The sequence below is a fragment of the Cyprinus carpio genome, chromosome A19 (genome assembly GCF_018340385.1).
Source record: "Cyprinus carpio isolate SPL01 chromosome A19, ASM1834038v1, whole genome shotgun sequence".
Classification (NCBI taxonomy): domain Eukaryota; kingdom Metazoa; phylum Chordata; class Actinopteri; order Cypriniformes; family Cyprinidae; genus Cyprinus; species Cyprinus carpio.
In genome coordinates, this window is record NC_056590.1 from 18106495 (window position 1) to 18118915 (window position 12421).

The following is a 12421-nucleotide window of genomic DNA, read 5'->3' on the forward strand; positions in this document are numbered from 1 at the left end:
GAATTTGGCTACAGTTGTCGTATTCCTTTTGTTAAGCCACTCTTGAACCACAGACAACGTCAGAGGCGTCTTTCCTGGGCTAAGGAGAAGAAGAACTGGACTGTTGCCCAGTGGTCCAAAGTCCTCTTTTCAGATGAGAGCAAGTTTTGTATTTCATTTGAAAACCAAGGTCCTAGAGTCTGGAGGAAGGGTGCAGAAGTTCATAGCCCAAGTTGTTTGAAGTCCAGTGTTAAGTTTCCACAGTCTGTGATGATTTGGAGTGCAATGTCATCTGCTGGTGTTGGTCCATTGCGTATTTTGAAAATCAAAGTTTCTTTACCCCCATTTACCAAGAAATTTTGGAGCACTTCATGCTTCCTTCTGCTGACCAGATTTTAAAGATGATGATTTCATTTACCAGCAGGATTTGGTACCTGCCTACACTGCCAAAAGCACCAAAAGTTGGTCAAATGACCATGTTGGTGTGCTTGACTGGCCAGCAAACTCACCAGACCTGAACCCCAGAGAGAATCTATGGGGTATTGTCAAGAGGAAAATAAAAAACAAGAGACCAAAAAATGCAGTAATTAAAGCAAAAGGTCTCCCTACCAAGTATTGCGTACATGTACAATAAATGAACATACTTTCCAGAAGGCCAAGAATTCACTAAAAATGTTTTTTTTATTTGTCATATAAAGTATTCTAATTCATTGAGATTGGTGGGTTTTTGATAAATGTGAGCCAAAATCATCACAATTAAAAGAACCAAAGACTTAAACTACTTCAGTCTGTGTGCACTGAATTTATTTAATACACAGGTTTCACAATTTGAGTTGAATTACTGAAATGAACTTTTCCACAACATTCTAATTTATTGAGATACACCTGTATAAATGACTGCGTTTACGAGAATGTTCATAATTCTGTGTGTATGTGTCTGTTCAAACATAAGGAGGAGATGCGAAAGACGAATCAACTTGGTGTTCGAGCACTTTCTGTGTTTATTTTTTTTTTGTGTGTGTGTGTGTGCATGCGGTTGTTGGATCAGCGGCAGAACTGAAGAGATGTTGTGCAAGATGCGGCTTGTGCGCATGCTTCAGGTTTGAGTCAGACAGAAAGACAAGACGGCAAAGTGTTGTTTTCTGCAACTTATTGCAGTTAATAACTCTTTTTTAATGTCTAACTTTGATGTTTTGCAACATTTTGATCTAAGTAGTCTATTATTAAAATGATTCCGATATTGCACAGAGTTGTGATATGCATATCGAGATATTTACATTTGCGATATTTCGATACTTTCAAATTAGCATGCAGCCCTATTTAGGAATATCTGGACCCAGCCTGGAGTCAGGCTCAAATGAGTCAGTCTCGACTAGTCATAGAAAATCTGATCTTGGACTTGAGACAGACTTTATTTAGTCTGGTTTTGTCCGATCTCGAGCATTACAACACTCTGCTACACACAGCCAATTCTTCTGCTTAAGACTAATGGTATCTCTGCTGCTTTCTTCTTATCACCTTACAAAGACTGGACAGGCCAAGTTTCTGATCACCCAACAGGACATTGGACATACTGATGTGTAAATGTTACATTTATGTAGGTTAGTTTCAGCAAATGTTCTTTTTGCATCCAGGAGGAAGTTTTGAGTTCTGTAAATACAGTGTATTTTCTTAAATAGGATGCACAGTTATTCAGTTTTTTTTTTTATTATTAATTGGGAGGTAACCAATAATTGGCCAGTATTAAAATTATATTCTGATTTATCTAAATTAATTGCAACACTAAAAACTTAAATCAGTTGTTTCAAATCCTGCAAGTGAATTAATGCATCACAGCATTATAATGTACAGTATGATTAATTGATATTAATTTTGAGATTTGGTTAAAATTGCATTTAACAATGTTATTTAATTAAAATAGTAATTACAATAATCATCCCATATGGATAAAAAAAAATCTCCAGTACCAACTGATAACTGATGTTGTTGTATTGTTGGTTTTCATATTATATTAAACCCCTTTAACAAACATTGATTGAATTAACAGGGCAACAGGACTTGTCTAAACTGGCAGGTACTGAAACGTTTAACCATTCTGTACAGTAAAACTGTATCTATAAATTATTCCATGGCCAACAGTGCTTCTATAATGCACTTAAGATGTTAATCACTAAATGGAAGAGCAGTGAGCTTGGTTAACAAATTACAAGTGTGTTTACACAAGGAACTCAATCTCATTATACAGACACAGCGAGGTCATTGATCAAGCCTGTGAACTGTCATGGCACATCAGGGTTGGAAATATTTATTTTATATGGTGATTCGTGAGATGGCAACTATTCGAAATCTTGTGTATTTGGAAGTCCATGTATGGAGAGATCGATTTGAGTAGAGGACAGATGTGGATGTTGAAACTTATAAATGGGAATTGCTGTATTAAAGGTGCTGTATGCAGGATTGACACAGAGTGGTTAAACTAGGTATTGCAGCCCACAGTATTAAAAAAAAAAAATGTTGTGTGCATTGAACCGGTTTGTTTATACTGTTAAATAACTACAGATGAACCATGCTTTTACAGTAAAATATTTTGTTCCTCACTACTTAAGTTCAGGTATTGGGTATAGTAATAATAATTTCCATGCAAGCAATGTTACATGAGTCCTCTTGTAAACCACTTAGCTGTTTCAAATCGACCGTTGAACTTGGGTGACATTGTCAATATTAATTTCCTGTGATGAATGAACGTGACACACCAGTGTCAGTGTGCCCTGGCATGTAACCCGTAGTACTGTAGCAGTCAGCAGATGTAGTATTAAAGGAAATGTGTTTTGATGGGCAGAAAATGGTGTATTAAATTTGACATTGTGAAAATAAACATAGAAGGTGGGAAAGCACTTTACATTTTATTCAAACTGCATCTAATTTAAGAACATTCACCCTTTTACTGAGCTAGAACTTGTATCATCTGTACTGAATTCATCCTGTTCATATTAGCCAAAAGAACAAAGTAACCAGTTAATGTAATCTATGTTTGGTGCACTTTAATTACTTTCATTTATCATTGTATTAGATGTAGTGTAACAATGTATGGTTAAGTATGCTATCCTGCTCATTTTAAGTGGCAAAGAGACTTTAAAACATGATAAACACACCACAAAATATTTTGTTAGTGATTTGTTGTCAAACAAGCTATAAAAGATAATCACTTCTGTTCCTAATTATCTTTGTGGTAAGTTAAAGTGGGAGGCAGACCTACCCGTTTTTCCAGAAATACCCAACAAGCAGCTTACAAATGAGTTGCACACCCTCCTCATGCGATCCAACCTTTGAGTTTCTTCCTGAAAAACATTTTAAACCTCTGCAAGCTGAGCTGAGACCTGAACCTCATATTTGACCTCTATTGAATGTAGGCATACAATTAGGTCCAGCAAATAGACATTGATATGATTTTTTTAGTTATTTATTTTTGCCAACTAGCACAGAAATGTTAATTCTGTCAAAGTTCTGGAATCTGTGTTTAACAAAGTGAATGGTCTTATCAGGTTATTCTTTTAATCCAATAATAATGGGATTCACAAAAACACTGGACTAAATAAGGACATCAGCTGATAATATTGCAGTATGATATACAGCGCAGTGCAGAGCTGTTCATTCAAGGCTGTCATACTGTTGTCAGTTTGATTGACAGTGCTGAATTTTTGGCCTTTCCTCCTGGTCATCAGCCCACTGAATGGTGACATCCAGGAGTTTTATTATTTATGTTGTATTTCCATAGTATGGTCTGTCTGTGGAGGCATCAAAGTACATCTTCCAGACTTGCATGAGCCCTTGGGTGGGTGTCCATCATGTAACAAGCACCTTATAAAGTTTTAAAGCTCTGACACATGACTTCTCTCTGACCTCCCCATCTTCCTTCATGTTTCTCATTCTCCCTCCTGGCCTTATGTCTGACTTTACATGATCTCTAAATCAGAACCACAGTCTTTCTCACCACTGAGCTATCAGCACTTAAAGTTAAAGTTAAACTTAATATGAACTAAAAACTAACCTGATGCTAAAGTTCCTATCACAAAATATCAATGGAATTTGTTTCCAGAAATAAAAGGGAAGGGAAATTATGACTCTTATACATCTTTTTACATGCTATTCTAAATTTATATGTCAAACTGTGATTGTTATTTCTGGTAATTGTGACTTTTGTCTTCTAATTGTAATTTTAATTTTATTTTTTTTTTATTTTTATTTGTTTGTTTTTTCTTGTCATGCTTTTTTTTGTTGTGGTTTATCTGTATGCTTCATAAATTTATTTTGTTTTTTTTATTGTGTTTTTGTTTTTTTTTTTGTAGGGAGAGTGAGTACATCTTCCCAGAAGTAGGTGAAGATGTGAATGCAGTGAATGCAGTGCCCAGTTCACCCTGCATGGCCCTAACTGAGGAAGAGCAAGCAGAACTCAACAGTGAACTAGCAAAGGTCAACATCCTTCAATTATGTTAGATTTCAGATTGCAGCCAAAAATACCACATTCAGTGAAAGAGATTGTCTAAGGAGCAAGTGTGGTTTATTCTCAAGGCTGAATTCATTTTGCAGTGTCTACTTTCTTCACTATTTTAACATATGTTGTATCTTCTAACTGGAACTTATGGATAAACCCATAAGTGAATGTTTTTTTTTTTTTTTTTTTTGAATGAGTATCACCTCCCTTAACCATGTCAGGTGAATTCTTCTATCCTGTTTCCCTACAGGTGGAAGATGAGATCCAGACTCTTTCTCAGGTGCTGGCGGCCAAAGAAAAGCAGGTGGCGGAGATCAAGCGGAAATTGGGCATCACTCCACTCAACGAGTTCAAACAGAACCTGAGCAAAGGCTGGCATGAAGTCACCACCTCCACTGCGTATGTGCCCTCACTCGCCTCAGGCATCTGCGTGCCGCCTGCCGCCTCTCGTACTGCTGCAGAGAAGTGGCTCCATCTGTCAATGCTTCTGCTGTGCAGTTCACACTTGACATTTGGCTGAATTGCATTAAAGACACACAGTTGTGAAGATGCTTGATTTTACTAGCTCACTCCAGCTGTTAGAATTAGATGATCTTGTGATTAAAAGTTATGTTGTATTAGTTCTGTATACATCTGTCCCCCATCTGTGCTGTACAGGTATAAGAAGACCTCAGAGACCCTGTCCCAAGTGGGTCAGAAGGCAACGACAGCGTTCTCCAGCGTGGGTTCAGCCATTGGCAGAAAGCTAGAGGATGTGAGGTGAGATGGGAAATTGAAGTCCTTGTCCAACTTATCATCCTTTGATCAAACTATCCTTTGTACCCTTTTGACCTAGTAATGCATGAATAAAAAACTCACTAATACCTATTAATAATGTCTTTTCCAAACCACTCTGGTTACATTCACACAGCAGCAGATTTATTCAAGCTTTATTTTACCAGAAATATAAAAACTCTTTAAAATGTATTTTACCAAGAGTGTCTTTGCCAAGCACAGGTAATGACACAAAGTAAAAGACAATGAAAACAACAAAATTTTACATCACAGTCAACTCGAACAGCAGCTATAGTTATTGGTCGTAACATTTGTAATCAGATAAACCAGATTTCTGATCATTTAAAATTTTAAATTCATTTAGCGAATACATTTAACAGTTGTGACTTTTTTGGAGTTCAAAATAGGGCTATGTTATACAGAGTGACTGAAAATGGGAGAAGATTGCATTTAATGATCAAGGTGAATATTTGAAGGAGTCACAACTGCATTTTCAGAGCTAAATTTGGAGATTATGTGGTCAGAGAATGAGCCAAAACTCCAGATAAATGTTAGGTGGAGATTTTGAACACACATCTGAGAGGATGAGTTGCAGGAATTCTCCAAAATTCCACATTGGTTTGAATACAAAACTAAACCCTTAAAGGGATAGTTTACCCCAAAACGAAACTTCTGTCATCATTTACTCGCCCTCATAACTTTTGTTCATCTTTAAAACACAACTAAAGATATTCTAATGTATTTAATTCAGTCCACTCTGTCTTCTGTAGGACATTTTGCGAATCCATTCGTCAAATGTATTCATCAATCCCAAACACAGACTGTGTGAATGTAGTCATTATAATCACCACTTACACATACATGTGCCTTTAGCATAACACTACTGGACAAAATGGCAAAGGACTGAATTTTAGTTCCACGCACAGTGGAATAGACAAAATTGAGGTAGAATAAAGCCATTAACCACAGACACCCACATCATACTCTGAAGTCAAAGGAACTGACATTTGCTCAGTTTCACCATCTTACGACACTCTTGCTGCAACGCTGGCAACATTGTTAACTGTTTTCGCTAATGACACCTCTGCCATTTACAGATTACAGTCATTTTCCAATTCTTTTGGGTAAGACTGTTTACAGTGGCTTCAAACAAAAGCCGGTTATTTTGGCTTCTTCACCTCTCGGTGGTGTGATGAATGGTTTTATAGTGTGGCATGTACTTAGAGGTAGTGCTAGTCTCCCGTTTCTTCCATGTTATTTCTGTGCATGCATACCTTTTCTTCTTAAACCTTTGCTTGAATGTGTGAATGTACGTGTTGAATGGATATTTGCAATTCAGGCTTTTTGAGGATTTTTTTGTTTAAAATAGGTCACCCGAAAATGAAAATTGTCATCATTTACTCCAAACTCTTATGACTGTTTTTCTTCTGCTGAACACTAAAGAAGATATTTCTGTAAAATACCTACTTTCGTGTTCAGCAGAAGAACAGTCATACTGGTTTGGAGTAAAGGATGACAATTTTCATTTTGGGTGAACTATTCCTGTATCTTAAAATCTAAGTATTATACTTTAAGAAATTGATTTTTTTTTTTAATTCTTCTGATTTTCCTCTTGCTCTCTGCCCAAAAAGCAGCATCATTTCTCATTATTTCTCAGCATTCTTCATAGTGTATGTCCTCGTGTCCCACACAAATCTGTCGATCTTCTGGCTGTCGCTCTGCTGAACATATCATCCCCTGTGTTGAAGTGTGCAGACGTGCTTAAACCGAGTTTATTCCCTGCTAATTCTCTCACACACCCTATTCAGCCAAACTGGGCGTCCCAGCTGTGGTGTGAATCTGTGTCAGTAATACTGGTAATATAGTCTTTCAACCCCTGATGGATTAAAGCCTTATACTCTTACTCAGTTTCTCACAGCATGAAGGGCTGACTCTGAGGTGCTTGTTCATGCTGGTTATGAACTAGACGTGTGTAAGTGCATGGCTTTATTTCCCCTCTTGTAATACTCGCTTTGGCTAACTCCTATCTGCTCTTCTTTACTGATGACGGATAGTATACGCTCCATACAGCATTCGGCTAGCATGCCGGTGATGAGGTAAGAATTTGTTGTGACACCCACATAAGCCTCTGTATTTCACAGGAATGCTTGATTCTGATTGGTCAGTTGTGGCATTCTGTGGTCAAATATTGTTGTATAATGACTGTTGCCCCTGGCAACTGATGCTAGGTTTGTGTAAGTTTTTTTTTTTTTTTTTTTCACATTTTAAAATGAATACATCTTAAGCCAATATTTCATGTTGATTTATTCATTATAAGAGATTCATTAATGTCCACAGTTCATTTTAGTATTCTTGTGTTTCGCAAGCTAACTCTATTCAAATAAGTGTTATATAGAAAATATAATGCTAATTTGACAGAAATATTTTCTGTAATTTTTTCAGTACTGACTAAAATATATTTGGGTCAAAGACAAAAAGGGTGTTTCAAGCACCAAAAAAATCAAAGTGTAACACAGCTTTAAATTTAGCGTCCCCCCCCCCCCCCCCCCCCCCCCATATATATTATGTGTATATTTTTCCAAACAAAAAGTAATGACTATCATCTACTTTTTAGTATGATTAACAGAAAACACCCATTGAAAGTCATTCAATGTAACAATCTTTATATACCAAAACCTTTTGTTAGGCATATTTTAAACATGAATCATTTGATGACATTATAAAAGACTAAATTTAAGCGTCATAGTGCATCCCTCAAATACCATTTAACTTTAATTTTTAAATCTTTATACTTTGCTAATGTCCTTCAAACCACTAGGTTTTACCCATTTGTCACCAAGAAGGTTTTGTAAGGAATTGAAAGTCATTTAAAATATAATACAGTTTATTATGATCACATATTCTTTTTTGTATTTTAATATGTACAGGTCAGAATGAGTATATTGTTTCATTTTTACATAAATATATCTGTTACGCTGAATGACCATGGTTTGTTACTCTGAATGACGATTTTCTGAAAAGAGAGATAATATTGCCATTGTTCCCATAACTGAATTTTTTTTTTAGTATTAGTATTAAATTAGTTCTAATAATATTCCTGAGTAAATGACTGCAGAAGCAGATGTTAATAATAAATTATAAATATAATAAGCATTTTATTTTAATGTTCTGAATTCTGATGCTCCCCTACCATGCTTGCTTAGCTTGTCACTTTGTTTTTGACTTGCTCTGCCCCCAAAATTGCTGCTTGCAGCCATATTTATTAAAACTTTCTATACTATTCTAAACATAATACTTATGTTTGCCAACATAAATGTCCTTAGGATGAGTATTTTGGGTGGAGAATCCCCTCAGTGACCTCTCTTGAACTTTTGATATACTTTAGTGAGGGGAGACTCTCTGTTCAGAAATATAGGCATGTGCACACAAAGTATGATAACTATAATGATAAAGATATTTCTAAATATTATATTCTAAATATAAAAGAATAGCAGATTCAATACCACAACTAACAATAACTGGAGAGAGAAATGATATTATTAAAATCACAGAGCAATTTTTTTTTTTACAGCTGATGAATGATAAAAGCATTGTCAGCCAATCGGAATCCATTCCACTTTAAAGATCCTAAGCATTTAAAGCAGCAGATGATAAACCTGCAGCGCATTCTTAGAACAAACAGTGATATCGTTCATTGTTGACTGAAGTTGCCCAGATCTGATATTGATTTTGAAATGATTGTCTGTTTTATATCATTATCATGTCTCTCGCAGAAACACACCCACCTTCAAGTCATTTGAGGAGAAAGTGGAAACCATAAAGGTAAAGCAACACTGATAATATCAACACTGTGCATGTGATTTGAAAATGCTAAAAACCCTGACTTCATTTCTGGCTTTGCAGACCAAGATGAACCGGACACCATCAACAGGCGATACCGAAGAGGTTTCTGAATCCACACCCGACGGAAAGCCAGTGGTTGAACAGCCAGAGGGAATGTGTCCACCAGATCAAAAACCGCACTGAGGATCCACCCTCAAACGCTCCCCTCTTCTTTCTTTTTTCCTCCTGTCCCCCTTCTTTCATTCCACTGTGGTACTTCTGCATAGTCACTGTGAGCTTTGTTTCGTGGCTGTGTTTGTCCACTGAAGTCTGGGTCATCTCCAGACGGGACATGATAGTCCTACACTGGAGCAGATGTGTCAGAATGTGAGCTATACTGTATGTTCACTCATGCACTGTCACACTAGAGCATTGACCTTTGACCCCCTACCTTCAGGTCCGTATTGTTTTAGCCTCGTGAGAGGCTCAGGCTGTCCTTTTGAAGTCCCTAAACATTTCTATTTACTCTTTTGAAGAATATATCCTTAAGTCATTATATAAAGTTTAAAGATGTAATTGAATTTGACTTCTTGTTTGTGTACATTCTCTGTAGCACGTCCAGCTACTTAAAATTGCCAGCCAAATTAACCAGATTTCTCTGTATATAGTTCATTTTGCCGTTTTTAAAACAAATGCCAAAAACTCAGAACATGAGTTCTGTCTCTAAGTGTGTACTTTGAACTAAAAGATTTTTGCATAGAAAGTTTATTGATCGTATTGTTAGCATTAATACCAAATATGATCAAACAGTAGTGATGTTAGACTATTTCATTATTCTGTATTTTGGATTCTTGATTTAGCTAAGGAGAGTTTGTCATAAAATGAGCAGACTTGAGTTAACAATGTGCTTTGTGACTTTACTTCTCTTTGTTTTTATGGCGTTAGTATAGTCGCACCACTGAGATCCCAGTGCCTTCTGTTGCTAAAGCTGGGGAGGTTTAATCTCACTTTAAGCATGTTTCTGATGACTTTGTAATTTGACCACTGCTGTAGTTTTTTTTTTTCTCTCCAGAAAACAGGACATACTATGAGAGGGACAGACGTCATAGTCTTCTAGACAACACTTCTTCCCTGTTGTTTTAAACTGTCTAATACAGCTGAAAAGCAGTGTTAAACAATTAGCTTTAGATCCTAATATTTACAAGCACTAAATCTAGTATTGTTTGTGTAGTTCATGGAGCCGCTTACACTGTAGTACCTAATGTTGTGGCATCTTCAAGACTGCAAAATTAAAAAGTATATTTTTTATATTGATATTGTTAGAGTTTCTGAACTGTAGATAAAAAGGCGTAACCTTTATGATATGGTAGTGGTTGCTAAAGGCTTTGGTGTGCAGGGGTTTCTGCTTGTGATGGTATTTAACGGGCAGATGTATTCTCATATGGTAATATTTCATTATTGGCTCGTAATTTGAGTGTACTTTTCTGCTTTCTGCTATGCTGCTGCAAGAAATATTAATGTAGAATAGGAATAAAACGTTTACAGAGGTTTAGGTTCAACATGTATGATCTATTACTCTAGATCTAGTGTTGATATCCAAAATGAAATAATACTACTGTGGAAAATATTAAGTATTGTTAAGAGTTTTCGGTTTAAAACAATGTTTTATGTGTGTTTTGTGTTGACTTAATAGATGGAGGGTGGGAATCCCCAGTGGGACCAAAAATGATTTAATTTCTCCCCCTTCTGCCTCACTGAAGTCATACTGCAGCTCAGGTGGCATTTGTTTCATCTTTCCTCACATCATCTTTTGAATATGAATATTGCTTTATAGTGAATGTCTCTAATAGGCTTTTGTCTTGGGTTACAGTTGCGGTAGTTGAATCTGCTGTTATGTTCATTTATAATTAGCATCCTGAAACACTACTTTGAGTTAAAAAAATATAAAATATATATATATATATAGAAACATTCGTTCCTTTGTATGTTTGATGCCTAATAAAGCACATTACACACTGTTTTTGTCCAGAAGTCATTTTTTGAAATGTTGCAGCTGTGTAACAGCGACGGAACACTAGATGGCACACTAACGTTTACTTTCTCAAGGTGACTTTTATACACGTCAGTGTAATTGATGTAGGAGAAAAATGACAATTATAAGGGCTGTCAATATTTGTTATGTACTGTATGTAAATGAGTCGTTATATAGGCTAATTATTAGCAGAGAATAGACTCGTACATAATATCCTAAAGGCTATTTTAATTAGTCTACCACAGAGTCTGCAAACACTCAAAAACTTGAAAGCTTTGTGTGCTATTCTTTTCTGTGTTTCTAAACACAGTGACCCAAGACTGATAATTAGCTCTCTTATTATAATCAAGCCCAGTTTCTGAAATACCCACATTACGCCATGTTATAATTAGATTAATAAACACACACCAGCAGACATTGTATAGAAAAACAGCTGCCGAATGAGTCTTTTTATTTTTTCCATGACTATTAACCAGGAGCTCATATGAACACAGGCACCTTGGAAAGGTCTTTACACCGAAGAAAACAACAACAGCGGCACTGACGAGCACCAGAACATCATCACCATAGCACAATTACAATGGCAGTTTCTATTTACACACAGCTCAGAGTAAAAACTAGTACAGCCAGCAAGTGAGATAGATCATAATAACAGTCACCAAGTGTTTTCGCCCTCAGAAGGACGGGAGATTAAAGTCTAGTGAACTTTGGGAAAAGAAACAAAACGGTGCAATTAGATAAACATTATAAGACACTGTACATAAAGCAAGTGCTTCCAGTTAATGTATTGCAATATTTTATCAAGTCCAGATAATGATATATAATCATTTCCCTCTACGGTCATATATCCAGACTAGTGCGTAAATACGAGAAGTGTAAAAATAACTTCTTTTTGTCTATTATGAGTTATATTTGTCAGGTGTTGCCGCGTGAACCTGTGTAGGCCTACTAACGCATAAAATTGCATAATTGAGTGAACACAGACTAGACACTAATAATGACAAAATATAGTGGCACGAAGCCTTAAAAATATCCTCTAATTAAGGCCCTCCTTTCTGCTGATACTTGACACCTTTAACAACTGGGCTACATTTGTATACGTTCCATTAGAGTTAAATGTTGCCGGCTAACAGCCTTCAGCAGCAATCGTCATCATTAAGAACACCCTCTGAACCCCGCGCCTCGGATCTTTCTGCTCTGCTCGAGGGAGCGCGCGAGAGTTCGAAGCCCCGCGGAAACGAACCTAACGGCGGGAAACGTCTCTAAGACGCACTCAGCTCGACCTGGCGTGTGACGTCTTTGTTAAACCCAGGATGAACTGT

The 12421-nt window shown here is 36.5% G+C and overlaps 1 protein-coding gene across 2 annotated transcripts; it reads left to right on the forward strand.

The window, feature by feature from the left end:
- The first annotated feature begins 4333 nt into the window (after positions 1–4333).
- Positions 4334–11085, forward strand: LOC109107019 (tumor protein D52-like). Of its 2 annotated transcripts, XM_042776857.1 has the most exons (6): positions 4334–4449; positions 4722–4870; positions 5129–5230; positions 6343–6369; positions 9019–9067; positions 9149–11085. In XM_042776857.1, exons 1-6 carry the CDS (start codon positions 4399–4401, stop codon positions 9269–9271), a joined length of 501 nt encoding a protein of 166 aa, XP_042632791.1. In that variant the 5' UTR covers positions 4334–4398; the 3' UTR covers positions 9272–11085. The 2 variants fall into 2 exon arrangements, with proteins under 2 accessions (XP_042632791.1, XP_018975839.2); XM_019120294.2 differs by lacking the exons at positions 6343–6369; positions 9019–9067; positions 9149–11085 and having other exon boundaries at positions 5129–5234.
- Positions 11086–12421: the final 1336 nt, after the last annotated feature.

What these genes read in the sequence shown, in the direction of transcription:
- LOC109107019 (XM_042776857.1), top strand. Translation starts at nt 4,399, where the DNA reads ATGGCCCTAACTGAGGAAGAGCAAGCAGAACTCAACAGTGAACTAGCA. An exon ending in AGAAAGCTAGAGGATGTGAG is followed by an intron (nt 5,231 to 6,342) that starts GTGAGATGGGAA and finishes TGCCATTTACAG; the next exon opens with ATTACAGTCATTTTCCAATT. An exon ending in TCATTTTCCAATTCTTTTGG is followed by an intron (nt 6,370 to 9,018) that starts GTAAGACTGTTT and finishes TGTCTCTCGCAG; the next exon opens with AAACACACCCACCTTCAAGT.